The 17,496-nt window shown below is 45.8% G+C and overlaps 1 protein-coding gene across 6 annotated transcripts in view; it reads right to left on the bottom strand.

Moving 5' to 3' along the window:
* The window catches only part of Ge-1 (Enhancer of mRNA-decapping protein 4 homolog Ge-1), a 214,164-nt gene that overhangs the window by 12,730 nt on the left and 183,938 nt on the right, over positions 1–17,496 (bottom strand). For all 6 annotated transcript variants that reach the window (XM_065443156.1, XM_065443139.1, XM_065443174.1 and 3 more), the window contains one exon: positions 7,899–8,064. In XM_065443156.1, the coding sequence (XP_065299228.1) occupies positions 7,899–8,064 (166 nt within the window). The remainder of the gene's footprint in view (positions 1–7,898; positions 8,065–17,496) is intronic.

Here is a 17,496-nt window from a genome sequence, read left to right as displayed (position 1 = left end):
GACTCCGATGTTGAAAATGAGGAGCCAATGCCTGCGCCGCCTACAAGCGCCGAGTTGACGCGAGCACTGTTGACTCTTTCATCGGTGTACAGTGCTGACATGACCCTTGCTCAGATCGAGGTGAATATGATCGCATGCAACCGGAACGCCGTCCAAACAACAATCAACACGTTCTTCAAGCCACTGCAGGAATAAAACCGGCTGCCTGACGATGCACATGTACATAATCTTTTCTTAATATATATTAACGATCTTCCTTCTTGCGTAACCTCCCGGGTTCGTCTCTTTGCCGATGATGTCGTAATTTACCGCACAATTTCCTCCGATATCGATCGCCAATGCTTGCAATCTGACCTTGATGCTATTGCCTCATGGTGCTCCAAGTGGCTAATGTCGCTTAATATCTCTAAAACCAAGTTCATGACATTTAACGGCCCAAAGTCTCGAATTGAAAACACTTACTTCATTAATAACAGCACGATTGAGTCTTCCACTTCCTACAAATATCTTGGCCTTCATTTCCAGTCTGACCTAACGTGGCATCACCATATAAATATAACCCTGGCAGCTACTAACCGTACTCTTGGAATACTAAAACGAACCCTCAAGCAAGCGCCACCACTCATACGAAAACAGGCATATACCACAATCATTCGCCCAAAAATTGAATATGCTGCGGCAATTTGGGATCCCCATCAGGCATATCTAACCTTGAAGCCCTGCAGAACCGTGCTGCTCGATTTATTTTTTCAGATTATTCTACATTTACCAGCGCTACATCTTTAAAAAATCGTGCCGGTTTGCAATCCTTGAGCCTTCGTCGAAAACATTCCCGCTTATCCCTATTTCATAAAATTTTCCACCATTCCTCACTTCGTGATGATTTCTTTCAGTCACCGCCAATTATTTTTCCTCGCCGCGATCACCCTAACAAAGTCAAACGCATTTTGTGTCTGTCATTAACTTTCGCTCAATCATTCGTACCACGCACTATCATCGATTGGAACAATTTACCCTCGTACATAGCCATGGAAACTGACACAGCCAAATTTAAGGAAACAATTTGCACTACTGTGAGAACCTGTTAAAATGTTGTGTTTCCTTATTAAGTGTGTTTCCCTGATAATTTTTATGCTTTGTGATTTTTTGCTTGCTCCTGACGTTTTTATGTAAAGTTTTTCTTCTTTTTTTTTGTTCCTTATGATGACTACACTGACTCGTTGAAACAAAAAACATATGTCTTGTAAATGTTTTTCTTTTTTTGTATGCTGTACCTGAATGTACACTTGCTTTTCTTGTAGCCCCCCCCATGTAATACCCTCCTTCGAGGGCCTTTAGGGGTGTTGTAAATAAATAAATAAATAATAAACCAGCAGTCGGCTGCATACAGAGTTTTTGAATGTGTTTTTTTTATAGCCATTTCACTGATGCTTTCGCAGGGTTTCGGAAACCTGGTACTTCAGCCTTTACCTCTAGATCCGAGACAGAAAAGAAAAAAAAAGTGCATTTTTTGCATGCATTTATTTTTTGGACTGCCTGAATTTTCGGACTTTCTTACATTCCCTAGAGGGTCCGGTCAGAAAAATTGGTCGTTGACTGTATCCGCGGTGTGCCGCATGCTGCCAGCTTGGTCATGCAGCGTTGCGCCGTCTTTTGAGGCGACACGAAACCCCCACCACGGCACTGACGGACCGCTGGAGTTCTAAGAGTACAGGCAACCCTGTCTCGAGCGATGAAATGAAGTACCGTATTTACACGATTGTAAGTCGAGCCCCCCATATCGCGTGCGACAGGAGGGGGGGGGGGGGGAGAGAGCATACCCATGGGCGCAATTCCCTGATCCAGAGGCTGCAGGGAAGCGGTTGTGTTAGGCGGCAAAAAAAGCAGCTGTATGTTTGTCAGCCCTGACACATTATTGTGCGCACTACAGTTATCTAGAAGAATAAGCGCTTGGCGCAATTTTGCACAATAGCAGCGGTCCAGTTTGCGGAGCCAGGCCTGAAACATCGCTGAGGTCATCCACGCCTTTCGATTTGAGTGATAGTCTACTAGAAGTTTCTTTACGCTTTTGAAGCATCTCTGCTTGTCTGCTTTGCCGATTATCAATAGCGGTAGCCGCTCCGTGCCAGTCTTGTTGGCAGCCAGCAAAACTGTTACTCTGTCCTTGCTTCGTTTACCGCCAATGCAAAGGTCTCCCTTAAATGTGATGGTTTTATCTGGCAGGGTTTTGTAGAAGAGGGCTGTCTCATCTGCATTAAAAATGTCCCAGGCATCATAATCGGCTAGGCGTGCAGGTAATCTTCGAGAACACTTTTATTCACAGCCCCTTTCTCGTCGCACACACTTCGGAAGACCAGGCTGCGTCTTTTCTTGAATCAGTCGATTCAGCCTTCCAATGCCTTAAAGGCTTCGATGCTGAGCTTCAGCACGTACTTTTCGGCCTGCGCACAGATAAGGGGGCCACTCAAAGGCAGCAGTCCGTTGCGCAAATCGGCAATCCATCTTAACAATGCTTCTTCAAGTTTCAGGTGCCCTGCCGTTCGCAGTCTCTTCCTGTTGTCAGCAAACTTGTCGCTGTCGTACGCCTGAAGAATCTCCGCTTCAATTTTCACGTACATGCTGAGCGTGCTTCTCTTCACGTTGAATTTATTCATTATGACCTCCCGAGGCACCCTTGTCTTCACGGCTTTCAATATTTCCACTTTCGCTGCCAAATCCTTTGCCTCATACTTCGCCCACTTTGGTGGGGCACGAGAGCACATGGTGGCGCGGATAGGCGTGGTAACGAAGCGATGGGTACAAGCATGATGTCAAGAAAAAACAAAGTATAAACGAAAAAAAAAGAAAAGCGCAAACAAAATTTAACACACACACACACAAAAAAGTTTCACCGTCCTCGCACGCGCACCTGACGCAAATTGATAAACACGATAAAAACTACAACGAAAAAAAAAAAAACTGCACAAGCAAAAGATAACGTCGGAAATGGCGGACAGCAATACGTGTGTACAAAGAAAAAAACATGTATGTATAGATTAGGGTTGCTAGCATAGACCAATAACTACTGTGCCGATAACCATAGCGATGCAGAGGTAGTGCCAAGCGCCATAAGCAACTGCAAAGCCAGAAGTACATCATTGCTCCCATGTTTTTTGAGACATAGGTTTGTCTATTATGTAGCAATAAAATAAGCATGGCGGCCTTGACATATTTCAGGCCTTTCGGCACTCCCAGCACATGCAAGCATGGCCTTTGAGATCGGCGCACGCTAATCAGAGACGCCATCGCTGGCGGTGCGATTTGAACACCCCCTAGTGCCACTCAATCCTAAATGCCTCACGTGCCTCTGAGCTCCGCAAACTGTCCGAATTAACCTAAGCACGACCAAATATGTCCGAATTAACGGGAGTTTCGTGCCATAGGGTTATGTACATGTTTGATGGGACCAGACGGCGCGTCCAAATTAACCGAATTTTCAAATTAACGAGGGTTAAATTAACGAGGTTTTACTATAGTAGCTGACATGGTCACTGGACTACTCGTCTTCACTAGCGCTGTCATTGTCATCGCTGCTACGGTCCCACAGTGCGTCGTCGTCCAGCGAAATTGCACATTTGGCAAACGACTAATGCACCCAACCACACACAGTCATCAGGGAGGCTCTTTTTACAGGCCCGGTTGGCGTAAGTTCACGGTCTTCTGCCGTCAGCCACTCGTACTCACGGTGGAGCAGGTCCTTAAAAGGCGAAGATTCTTGCCGTTTCATGACCATGTCCCACTTCACTGGCAGGGACCTACAGCTGGCAGCTTGGCCTACAGCTCCGGAAAACGTCCGGACTTCGGCATGGGGGAAATTCCTCACTTGCCGTTAAAGGCGAAAATTTCTCTTCGCTGCAGTCTGCACTCTCACACCACCCGTTCAGAAACATCAAACTTGTGGCCCACTGCGCAGTGATTTGTTTCTTCAGAGTAAAAGATGGCAGACCTCTCTGCTGTGAATGAGTGCCAACTGATAGTGGCCTGGAGCACTCATGATGACTGAGGAAGCATGGAAGTAGCACGTAGCCGGATGTCAAGGCGAACGCGTCAAACCAATGCCTTTGGTCAAACTAAGAGCATAGAGAAAGGGAAAGAGGAACACGTGAGCGGTGTGTGCTTTTCCATGAACTACCGATCCTCCTCGCAAGCTCCGCCGCGAATGGAATAGCGGTGCTTCCATTAACTATCAACACACCCCCATGAGTGTTGTGTGCACTGTAAAACTCTAAAAAATGTTGAAAAACCTATCTGCAAAGCGAACAAACACGCAGGATAGCGAAAAGCTATGGGTAGGGCCATAGAGCAAACATAAAACTGTAAGAACGTTGTAGATCTCGTTGCTCTCGCTTTTTTGGCAGTGCCATGTTTTTAGTTCGATTGCAAATCGTCTCCCCCCCACACACACTTCAGATTTTCAAATTCTAAAAGATAGGTCGACTTGCAATCGTGTAAATACGGTATATGGTGCTATGTATCTGCCTTTTCAACATCGCTATTGGAAATGAGAAATAAAATTTCAGCATACCAGAAGTTTTAGCTTGAGTAATACCGTAAAAACCTGCGTATAATACGAACCCACGTATAGTATGAAGTGAAATTTTTCAGGCGCAAAATGGGAAAAAAAAGTTTTATACGCATATAATGCGAGTTAGGAAAACTCTAGGAAAACATTTATTTAAGTTGCACTGTGCACCTCAATTGCCGTCTTCCTCAGCTGTGCCCTCTCCGGATAGTTCCTTGTCGGACATATCTTCCCAGAGGTACTCATCCTCTGTGCCACCGAGTGCGTTCAAGATGCCGCACTTCTTGAATGCGCAATGCACAAGGTCTTCTGGTATGCTGGCCCATGAATCCACAATCCACTTGCATAGCATGGCTGGCGAAGCCCGCTTGAGCCGCCCAGTTGGCATCACTGCAGGCTCACCTGAGCGCATCCAATCTGCGTAACACCGCTTGACAGTGTCCTTGAACGGCTTGTTCACACAAACATCTAAAGGCTGCAGCTGAGACATCATCCCACCCGGGATGACGACGAGTTCAGTGCTGTGCTGGATTCACACAACAGCCTCTCCACTGAGTCGGCCAAATGGCAACGAAATCCGTCCAGCACGAGGATGGATGAGAGCGACAACAGTGCGCCGGGCCGCCTACACTAGACGGACTTTATCCAGTCAAGCACAAGATTCTTGTTCATCCAGCGTTTCTCATGGAATCTCACAACCACGTTTTTTAGCAGCTCCTCATCTTTAGGCGCTGTCTTGGACTTGAAGACGACGTAGGGCGGGAAACTTGTTTAGAGCCCTTTTCGTGCATGGTAAGGGGCGATGGCATGTCCAGATAAACCGGCGTTTGGTCAGCATTGCCGATTTGCCCTAGCTGGAAGTTCTTGGACTTGCGCAGCGAAATAATGTGGCACTGGAAAGCCACAAGCAGCTCTTCGAACGATTCAGGCAGCTTTTGCGAAATCTAAGTTCAGCACATGTAGCGATAAATCCAGTGCTTGCTTGCTTTGAAGGCGGAGCTCGGTAGTCCTTTTTCTCTTGCAAGCTCCTTAGCTCTTGCCTGCATAAGCTCCACGCTCACAGCTAGATGTGCGGCTCGCTGCTGGCGTACAAGCTCCGTCAGGGTGAGTTCGATTTCGGGGAATGTCCCACTCTTCGGGCCGCAAAAGCTTGTTCGCGTTTTGCTGCATGCGAAGACGGCTTCCTTCTGTCTATGCCATCCGTGAATGCTTGCCTCTTTGATGCCAAGCTGCCTCCCCGCTGCACTGCTGCCGATGTGCTGTGTGGCTAAAATAACCTTTCTCTTGAAAGCAGCCGAGTACTGTTTTCGTGGTCCGGACATCTTGGTCCTTCAATGCGGAATTAAAAAGATGCACTTCGCGAAGCGTGGTTTGCACATGCTGCCAAGGTCCGCACCCAACAATAAAGAAAACGCTGTAGTCACGCAGCAATAACGAAACCAAGTGTAGCAACGCAGCAATAAGGAAGCCAAACCGTAGCCACACAGCAATACGAAACCAAAACTTGGGATGCTAATAATAGAGGGAAAAACCTCATTATATGCGGGTTTTTACGGTATTGTCAATAAACATTAGGAAGAAATTGGAAGCAATATTTTTGTAACTTGTTGGGGCAGTAACTAGCGTAAGTGAAGCGGTTCTGTACAAAGGGCTGGGGGCCAGAGACTGCATTTTCTGAAGTTTTGACTGGTTGCTCAAATGATCTCGTTTTGTTCTCACAATGATGCCCAGACGTTCTCGTTTTGTTCTCGCTCTGTTCTCGTTTTGAGTGCCCGGATAACGGCTCTGGCTTTTGGTTCAAGGTCTCTTGAAGGCCACCAACAACAGGAGCTAAAAGCATTTCATGCTTAACAAACAAGAAACATTGCACTTTGGAGGCGACATGGAGCTTCCTTTTTGTCAGTAGTTTTCTCAGCGTCAACGTCCGCTTTGTGCACGTCACTCTTATTATACGTTGCTTCATTGGTGCTTGGCAGCAGAATCTATAGAAAACAGCAACAGCGCAGGCCAAGAGCCAACAGTGTTTTCGTGGATAGCTCAAACGGTGACAACTTATGAACTGATGGGTTGATGGGCGGAGCACGTGCTGGTGGGCAAGTTGGTTATACATGTTTACAATGAAGGTGCCAAATAACACGACAGACGAAGGAAGACGACATGGTTCATTTTGGGACTTTCACTATAATAATTTTCGGCAGTCCCATTAGATTTGTTATATCAAGATTTGAGTACACGTACTGAGCATTCTGCATTGAAAAATTTACTGAGGTCACATGCCAAAATCGGTGATGCTCCAGGCAGTGCATCCTACGTAGAGGCATTTGTGCGTGTAACATAGGTCCTCTGGCTGGACACAGGGTTTCCTCAAGAAAAAAGGTACATTGCTTCTGTTTGAAATTTCAGAGGTTTTTGCACCGTGCAGCCATTTCACACTTTGCACACACAATCACCACCGCATGAGCTACGCACCATGCTTGTCTGAAATACCCAAACTTTGTGAGGGTTCCCAAGTTATGCTACGAGCACTAAGAAGCTGTTGCATGCCACCACTGAACCATTGCAAACAGTGCTGGTAGTCACAGCCTTTTCCATGCTTGCTGCACCTTCCAGCATTTCACAAACTGCAATTCAAACTACAGAAGATATAGCCTATATTAGGTGATGCATGTTTATGAAGACGTGAGCAAACTACCATTTTATGCAAGTTATTTCACAGATGGAACTCCCCCCCCCCCCACACACACACACACACTTCAGCATTGCACTTTGGAGGTGACATGGAGCTTCCTTTTTGTCAGTAGTTTTCTCAGCGTCAACGTCCGCTTTGTGCACGTCACTCTTATTATACGTTGCTTCGTTGGTGTATGTAATTTGATGTCGGATACTTATATTTTTTGGGGCATTTAAATGCATGTTCTTATAATGAATGTTCTTATAATGATTACAACCACCATTCTAAATTTGTCTGTAAGAACAGAGCAATTGTAATAGAGAACTGGGACTGTTAGAAGTGGGTTTAACTGTACCTCGTTAGCACAGCCTGCCATGTCGATACATCAGGCTCATGCTTGTAGAACACTGTATTTACATATGCAATGAGCACAAATACAGACAGGCACACTTCTAAACTGGACCTCATTTCAATACTGTTTAAAATAGGACACGTGCACACAAGGTTAGAGGGAGGTATCATGTGATGGCACCCAATCCAACACTCATTGCCAAACGTGTACACACGACAAGGAGAAAAATATTAAAGCAAATACATTACAAATGGTACTTTACAGTTTTACATTTAGCCAAAAAAGCTGAGTTTAGTGAGATTTACAATACTTACACTCACGGGTGCCCTGCTGAAAGGTCTCGTTGAGCTGAAGGAACAGGTTTTGACAGATGCGGTCAAGTGATGGCATAAGGGTATTTTGCATAATCTCTCGACATGTCCCTTGCACGTGTGACTGTACTGAAGCACTGATGGCTTGAGCTACTGTATCAGCCATCACCTAAAGAACAGCAAAAAATGTTTAGAGGGGGCTTGGCATTGAATGACCGGCAGAAAACATGCACAACTTATCAAAGTGACTTAAAGGGAGCAAAGGAGAAGAATGGGGGTTAACCGAGGGGCCCGATTATTATTAGTCATATCATGAGAAGCCAACAAACACTGACACCAAGGACAACATAGGGGAAATTACTTGTGCTTAATAAATGTAATGAAGAAACGATAAATTAATGGAAATTAAAGTGGATGAAAAAACAACATGCCGCAGGTGGGAACCGAACCCACAGCCTTCGCATTTCGCGTGCGATTCTCTACCGATTGAGCTACCACTGCGCTGTTTCCCCATCCACTTTCTTGGATATTTATGTGTACTAGTAGAACCCTGGGAGTGTTAGCCAGCGCCATCACCCAAAAACCAGTTGCCTTCCCCCAAAACCAGTTGCCTTCACCCAAAAAGATCACGTTCTCGTTACGCCTGCGGCAACAAGGACGTTCCACGTCTGCCGCCAAGGTCTGTATTAACGAGGTTTTACTGATTATGGCACTGCTGGGCCACGATTGCCATTACATCCAGCATGAAAATCTACTTAACAAATGCAGTCAGATTAAAGGGACAATTTACCAATTTTTAAGGATGTCACTATTGTGGTGCAATCAAAAGCCTATCACAGAACTTGTCCATACCCACAGCAGTTTCTTCAGAAATGTGTCAAAAATGTTTCAATTGGTAAGCTACTTGTTTAAAAATTATATACATGTATTAATGCCAGGCACTTTTATAACGGAGAGCAATAGCTTGTCGCGAGAGTTGAATTCGAAATAAGAGCAGATTTGGAAGCAATAAAGCCTGTTCCTTTTACCTATGCGATAAAAGACGTTAAAAATGCCTGGTAATTGTAACACGTTCAAATACTTTTATTGATATGTAATTTGATGTCGGATACTTATATTTTTTGGGGCATTTAAATGCATCCCAGCTAGCAAAGAAATAACTGATCACAAACAAAATTTGAGGATGGAAGCCAACGTGCACAATTATTTATGTGATAGCATGTGGAACCTATCTATGTACAATATTTCACCAAATTTGAGTGAAGTACCGACTCAATCTTCTGAACCTTCTCTTCCAAATTATATTCCTTATTCAGGGACATAACTACATCTGCTTCTAAAATTTTTAGACATAACTTTTCCATTGGCATCATAATATCCAGACATATTCCAGACAGTTCACAGGCATGCAGGCCTATCAGCAGTAGATGCATACCAGCATCTCTCACTCGCATCTACTTTGTGTTGCTAGCTAGCTAGGCCAACGCCAGGCTGAGCTAAGCCAAAGTTTTCCATGACACCAGTAGCACATACAGTAGAACATGGAGGAAGGAAACTGAGGAGAGGCCCTACCCCCTCCGTGCGCTTGGAGAAAAGTGTGGAGGAAATGACATAGTAGGTTCTCCTTTTTTTTTGCAGCTTTTTTATTTCTTTCCTGTAGTGGCCACGCCTTTCGGGACACAATGGCGGCTTTGTTATGGTTCTGTGCGCTAACACATGTTGCGCCTTAGGTTTCGTAGCGTGGCAAAGGCGCCGTGCGGGCAGGTTCGCGTTGGTCTCCATGTTTTGTTCTGCTGCGTTATCTGGACCGTGCTCTACCGGATGTTGCTGTGGCCAGGTGGGACAGGAGGAACTAAAGTTCGTGAAATGAACGCGCATGCAACGCTGTACGCAATGTACCGCGCCACGGCAATGGCAATGGACGAAGGAATATCCACGGGAAATTTTGCCCTCTTTGGCGGAATCATGCTAACATGCTAACGATTGTTTAGTATTGCTGCGGAGCGCACGCGTCCGAGCAGCAGGTTGCGCGCAGCATGCCGTGGTTTCGCGAGAAATGTAAACAAGAGAGGAGAGCTGGCCCGAAACGCGGAGCAACGCCTTGAGCAACGCTAACTTCCGGTTTCACTTTAGATTCACAAGGAGTGACATCAGGGCCTCTCCTGAGTTTCCTTCCTCTGTGCAGTAGAACCTCATTGATACAATCCCATTATATAGGATTCCCCGTTGCCAAGGTTTGCGATCGAGAACGAGAAAAATGGTCCAATATGGCTACCCATATTTTTACCAGTTCATTCGTTCCCCGAAAACACAATCTTTCAGCACCAATGTTCAGTACATCGCCAAACTGTGATTGCATGATATGTTTTCCAGCCGCTAGATCTCGTAAATAAGAAACGGGTTGAGGTGCACATGATGCCGCCGAAAACAGTAACTGGCAACCACAGCAGCTTCCCCACGATTCTCTCACCCACCCTACTCACTTCAAAATGCTGGCATACACTCAGTTTCCTGTTCAGGTATAAGCAAATCTCCTCCCAAGTCACTGCATGCTGCATTCACAGCTATTGCCGCCAATCTTATTGCAATAAAGATTTTCGCCTATCTGCTTCAGAGAATGTGGGGCACAGTGCCGTTGCAAGTTCGTTAATTCGGGTTTAATGGTGCAAAAAGGACTAAGGAGGTCCTGCTGTGCCAGTCACAAGATATCAAGAAATCAAGTGTGAAGGAAGTGAAAGATGCATAAATTTATAGTCTGTGCAAAAAAACCGGTTTCGTCTAAAAAGTTCAAGTCAGTGAAAGGCATTAGCGGATCATCTCCCAATATTGAGGCTGGCTGTAAAGGCATGTGTAAGTTACAGAGATTCTATAAAAGCTTCAGTCTTTGTGTTTCAATACGTGGACATGTCATAATAATGTGCATTACTGTAAGTGGTTGGTGGCACTTCTGACAGGTTGGCAAGCTTTCTTTTCGAAGTAGAAAATTGTGTGTCAGGTGTGTATTTTCAACTTGAAGTCGACATAGGATCACCTCACAGAAGCATAGCTGGTGACTGCATGACTTCAATTCGCCAAGCTGGAGTTTCGTTGCGTGCAACTTGTTTTCGGTACAAGAATCCCATTCTAGTTGCCACTTTGATGCCACGGCGTTACGAATCACTCAGATACTGTCTTTGTATGGAAGCTTTGTACACCGGCCTCAAACTCACTTAAGCTATGAGCCAGCTTTTCCGCCAGCCCCCTCTTCTCGGTAAACACACGCACGAGGCTGACGTAATGCGCAGCATCGTCCACTGTCGGGCCTGAATGGCCCGTACTTTCGCTTTCCGTGTCATCCTCATCACTGTTGTTAGGCGACACTACAACATTAAGAGAGGCAACGATGGCGAAAAGTTTAACCTCATAGCCGACGTATTTTCGTGGTTGCAGCAGCACTGCTGAGAACTTCTTTGCATTCCAAATGCCACACACCGTAGTCAACAGTAGATCCCTCTAGCATGCCAGTGCACAGACTTCTTCGTGCAACGTTCGACAGCACGACTGATGGCCAAATTCTCTTGTTTGCTGAGGACCTGGTTTCTGTACTAGCTTGCGCAACGCCACAACACGGGCCACAACGTTCTCAGACTCTGGCACAGCGCCGAAATTATGTTGATCTTGATGTGGCTTCTCCCTTCTAAGCACCCTCGCGTTTGCGCTTGGAGGGCGTTCCGATCTCTGAGGCGCATTGTTCTGCTGGGCCGCCATACCGCTGTGATTTCTTAATGAAAAGTGAAAGCTCTTTGTGTTAACCGATACGTAAGCAATAAGCTGGTACGGTTTATGTGGATACAAAATGCATTATGTTCAATGGCCGCTAAGTCTGGAATTGTCACGGGGCGGCAGTATTCGATTCGGCGAAGCACCGATCAATGGGCGCTAAAAGGTTGTAGGAATAGGAACCGACGAGCAAGACGGTTATTGCCGGCCACTCGGGCAAATGGCCGAAAGAAGTCGAAGGCAGGTCTAGAGATTACTTTTTGTTGTTGTTGGCACAACTGTGACGACCCGACGGCTTTTTCTAGGAACCCCTGTGTATTCTCTGCCCCGCGCATGCATTAAGAAGCTTGCTAAGGAGGTAGGGGTGCGAATACTACGAAATATCTGGTGACTCTGTGCAACCCTGTGTCTACGAATTGCTGACAGTGTATGTGTGGTGACAGTGCCGTATGGCCGGCTGCCATCGTTTCTCCTGTGTTTGTGAAAGATCAATAGAGGCCTGCCACGGACTCAAGGGTGTGCGCGTGTGGTGCAATACAAGTGCGTGATCTCTAACAGCGAAGGAATCACTCGTTCCCTCGCCCCTAATTAAAAGGGACGCAGCCAAGACCTTAGGAGGAGCCGAGATACAATTGGGTGAACTTGATTGGATCGTCACCAATATCTGCCATTCCCCAACACAGGAAACTAGGGAAAGGAGAAGTTATTTAAACGCAGGTTTTAGACCGAGCTATGCAGTCTAGAAGCTGAGCCTACAATCTGCTGAAAAGCGTCAACGAACTAGTGCCGTCCAGTATCGACTGGGCCGCCTAGCCGCGTCTTAACTGTGGGTTACTAGTTGATGTAAGAGACGACAAACCAACGTCTGCAACAAAGCTCACGGTAGTTCCCCTCAACTTAGCTTAACCTACTCGAGGGAAGAAGTCAGACCTAGACTGCCGGGAAACCCAACCCAGCAATCGCATCCACCACAATGAGAGTGGCTTGCCAGGGTTCTTCGGGAAAGCTCTGCCGTCGACTCCACGCTTTATGGACTTGCTGCTGCTGCTCGGCCATGCATATGCCATCATTTGTTTTCTTTTGAACTCTGTTTAGTTGACCACCATTAGGTGTGTTTTGTATAGTGTTCATTTCTATATCCACTGTTAACTGTTCATTGTATTTCTTTCGTCTTCATCATTGATCTAGATAAGTGCATGTGTGTTAGTGTTCATGTGTTTTTTGTGTTTCGTTTAAATTGTATGTCACTGTCAGTCTGTCAATCAGACAGAGCACGCTAACGATGTTGTTTGCAAAAAAATTACACAGTTACGTGCCGTGGAAAGGTCTGAAATTTCAATCTGAACGCCATTTTGCCTTTCCCTAGCGGCAACCACGCTCCAAGCTGGACGGTGACATAGTCATGTCCCTGCGCCTACGTAGTCGTGTTTGCAGTGTGACGTCGCTCGTGGTAACACTAGAATTCGAGAATTATTCAAGGCAACATCTGTTATTTGTGTGATCTGTTGCTTGAATTGACATATTGAAGTTTAGAGAAATAATAAAACGCACAAACTGAATGTCTGCGCGTTTTTTGTTTTACTTCGCACCGAAGCAAGAGAGATGTACTTCCACTTCGTCTGCTTGTTCCCACAGTCATGCAGTCACGTGGGCAGGCACCGAAACTATGCCATTTTCTACCGTGTTCCAGCGCGTGACCATGCTTTGCGATCTGCTTATTCTGCCTCAGCATTCGTGTAGCACTGAATTGTACCGCTAGTCATGTGTCCTTGTGCACAGCATGCAAAATCGTGCGCTGCACAAAATGAGACATCACAACAGCTCGCGCGCCACACCGTCAACAGAAGTGCGCAGCGAAAAAGAAAGGAGAAAAAGGAGAGAGAAAAAAAGAAAGAAAAGAAGGCGGGGCTCGCGACATATGCATCATCGGATCCTTGAGGCCTTGTATGGGAGTATGCAGGAAAGGAATTTCGCTTGTGGAGGCTAGACGGGGCGAGTGGAGAGTGTCTCGCTATGCAGTAGAGCTCACCTGAAATCATGGGTTTACGGCACTGAAAAATTTCTATCTCAGCTATAGACCTCGTCAGGGTCGATTTTTTTGCCATATGCGACCACCCAGAGTCTATCTTTTTTTTTTATTGCAGATTACAATTCTTCTGAGGGACCTATTTCGAAAAAAATCTACCGTAATTTTTTTTAGGGTGACCGTAAAGTGAGAAAAAAAAAATATTTTGCGTAGGTATATATGTACTGTTTATTCATGAATAACAATAAAGAAAAGCAAATAGACTTATGCAAATTAAAAATTTGATGCATTTCTTTACACATAGTTCAAGGCTTAGAAAATGCGCACACAATAATCTTTTTCATGTGTCAAATGTTTCTGCTCCTGCACTAATATTTACGTCCATAGCGTGTGGTTTTGTGCCCGTCAAAAAAGCAAAACGTGTGCAAAGCTTCAGCTAATCTTCATCTTATCGCCAACTGAAGGCGATTAGTTTTCGCAAGTAAAAAAAAAAGAAAAGAAAGAAAGAAAAAAAGGAAAAGCATGCACAGTGGCATCCTTCCTAGCACACCCCTGTGAGCACAACCGAGCTAGACAAAGGCGGTCGCCCTTTGAGCGATTAATAATGAGATAGGCATAAGTTTTGCAGCCGAAATCAAAAGCCGAAGCCGAAATCGCCACCCGCCCACGCACTGATGCGCCGAAGCAAACTAGCTCTAAAACAAACCATGCAACGAAAACAGAGAAAGGGAGGAGCGTGGAAAAAATTCCCTGTATTCTCACATAGTGACAGCACATGCCAGAAAAGAATGAGTTAGGAAATTGGTGTGCTTTTTAAACGTACAAGACGGCGCCGTAAATAAACGGCATCGACCATTTTGGACTTCTTTGCGGTGCCGCATATTTATGTCTATGACACTGAAAGGGTTAAAAAAGGCACAACTAATGCGTTTTTCCAACCTCTTGCCATGATTCCAGATTCAAATACTTTATTGAAAAATTTAAGCAGAGCATCTACGGATGGTTGGGACAAGTCTGCAAGTATAGAATAATGGATCAGGTCAGGACCTAGTGAAGTTTTTTTTGTCAACATAGATTACCCTGTTAAGCTCCAGTAAAGTGAATGGACCGTTGCATTCTTCCTTTGGCATACAAGCAGTTGGTAATTTCTCCTTTTCTCATGACAGTTTGCATTTTAAAACATGTTTGAATAGTTCGCCGAGCTAGAGACGTAGAAATGCTTCCCAAGTATATTCGCTTGTTCTTGTAGCTTGTTTCAAATTCAGGAAGTTGCTATGTGCTGGGTATCTGCGCAAGGTTTCCTAGCCCTTAGTTTGCTGTTTTTTGCTTCGATACATTCATGTGTCCACCAAGGACTTAGCTTTTTTAGAACAATGCCAGAAGATTAAGGAATAGCCTTTTGAGCTGCAGCAATCACACTCTTAGTAAATTTTTCATTAATTTCATCAATGCTTAGGTCTTTCAAAATGAGCTCTTAAGCAACAGAAAAGTGCCCCCAGAAGTTGGTTTTCCGTCGCGGTGGACGGGAAACGCGGTGGCGTGGCTCCATTTAACCGCTCTCTCAACCGTGAACGCACTGCCTCAGACAAGCCGTCGACACCCCACTGCAAAAAGTGATCCTGGCCCACCCGCAGCACTTGCTCAGACAGCCAATCAGAGGCTCTTGTGCCCTCGTCGTGCAAGATAGCAAAAGTGCGAGTTGTCTCGCTGCTTTTCTGCTTTATTGTGTGTGCGCTTTGTGGGCCTTCTCATACAGTGTTGCCATGATGAAGCAGCAGAATTTGCCTTTCGTTGTGAAGCTCGAAATCATTGTGTCGAACGCGGTGAGAAGTCTGATGTCCCGGCAGCGTGCAAGATTTCGAGGAGCACTCTCGGCAAGATCTTGAAGAATAAGGGGGAGATTAGGGCTAAAGCGGCCAAACTCGCGAGCCGGTGCTCGTGGCGCCTGACGCGTACGCACGGCCGTGTATGAGTGGTTCATCCGAAATTGCTTCAGCCATGCCAGCTTCCGTGTTCTCGGTGTGACTGTAAATTCTGATGAATCAACGAAGCCGTTGCCGCAGTTTGGAGCGAGCTGTCAGAATTTCCGGAAGCTGTTGACGAATCAATGGTCGACCAGTTTGGGAGTGCAGATGGTCTTGCGACCACGGGAGGGCCCAAAAACGAATACTACATTGCCAACATCATACCAAGCACAAGTGGAAGTGGGCACAATGAGGAAAGCAACAATGGTCCTTTGCCCACATCCTTCGAAGTGATTGGTATGCTTGCAATAATCCGGTCCTTCTGTGCAAATGCAGAAGGTTGCAGCCTCAGCTGCTCCGACTCCTTAGACAATGTTGAGAAGTGCGTGTGTCACAGGCAGCGAAATTGTCCAAGCAGAAGAAAATGCAGGAGTATTTCATGCGAAACTAAGCTAGTTTCGTCAATAAAGTGATCTTATAAATGGCATGTGCTTTTATGACATCCAATTATTTAACAGGCTTATATCAAATTATGCTCCATATCGAACTGATAGGTGTTTTTTTTGCGAGTTCGATACAACTGGGTTCGACTGTATATAGAATTCTGGCTATATCGAACTATTTTGCGATCACCGCGCTGTTCGATATATTGAGGTTCGACTGTATTGAAAGATTGATTACTCTCATTAAGGGCGGTAACCGTTAAGGTTACCTGTCCCTTTTTCGGCACACTTACAAGAAGTTTGTCCTTCGCACGCTCCAAGGAGCGCAGATCTTTTGGCATCAATGACGCCGGTGCTTTTGGGTCGACCTCCATCGCCTTTTCCGACGTGCTGGATGATCGAGAGCCAGGCGCCAAGACGTGGTTTTCGGGCCGTAGAGTTCGGTTCAACTTTGGGCCCTGCGGCATTATGGTCTGCCTCCCCGTCTTCGATGATGGAGCAGCACTGGCTGCAGCCACCAAGGGGGCGGATGGAGTTTGTGCAGGAATACCGGATGTGGACCTTGTAGTCTCCTGAAACTGGTGTGGCGCTGCCCCCTGCCGTGTCACTGCCATAGCCTACTTGAGGTAAGTGCCCTAGCCTTTTCCTCGCTTTATAGACTGAGACCTTTCTTTTTATAGTGATTGCGATTTCTTTTTCTCTTTTCCAGCAAGGGCAGCATTTGACTGACATTCTGACATTTCACATGCGAATCCATGTAGTTATTTCATTCCAAAATCTTACACATAGTGAGACTACCAAGACAGCATACAAGGATGGCCCTGCCTTTCAAGAGTGTGCTTTCTGTGAATGTTACCAGTTGCTCCAGCTACGCGTTTACGTGCCAGCGACGTCAAATGATGTTACAGGTCATTACATACAGCTGCAAGCACATTTGTTCACCATGGCAGATACAGTAGCCATTAAATTTTAGGACTTGAAGGATATTCCGGACTTCATAAGTACACTATCAGGGTTCTCATAGAGCTAATGCATTTTCGCGACCAATTTTTCAGAAAACGTAAAGCCAGATGTTCAATTTTCCGGACAAAATTTGCCACGACAGACCAGCACTACGAGTCAGGGAGGACATCATTTTGAATCTTGAGCCACTTGAATAGCTTGGGATTGGACGTGAAATGGCTTGGATCGGTATGGTAATTTGACTAGCAAGTATAGGAGGCGTCCAAATGCACACGGCAACGGTGGCGCCTGTTGTAAGAAGTGCCAATCTTAAAGGCCATGCTTTTGAACTGTAGCCTGTGGCGGAAACGATTTTGAGAGGCGGACATCGGTCATGTGTGGCCAGTTTTGCGCACCACCTATGGACGCCAGGTGATGCTCATAATAACCACCATCATCATCAGTTT

This window comes from Dermacentor albipictus, chromosome 1, assembly GCF_038994185.2.
Source record: "Dermacentor albipictus isolate Rhodes 1998 colony chromosome 1, USDA_Dalb.pri_finalv2, whole genome shotgun sequence".
NCBI lineage: Eukaryota > Metazoa > Arthropoda > Arachnida > Ixodida > Ixodidae > Dermacentor > Dermacentor albipictus.
The sequence above is the reverse complement of the archived record's forward strand: the minus strand, read 5'-3'. Positions and strand labels throughout refer to the sequence as shown.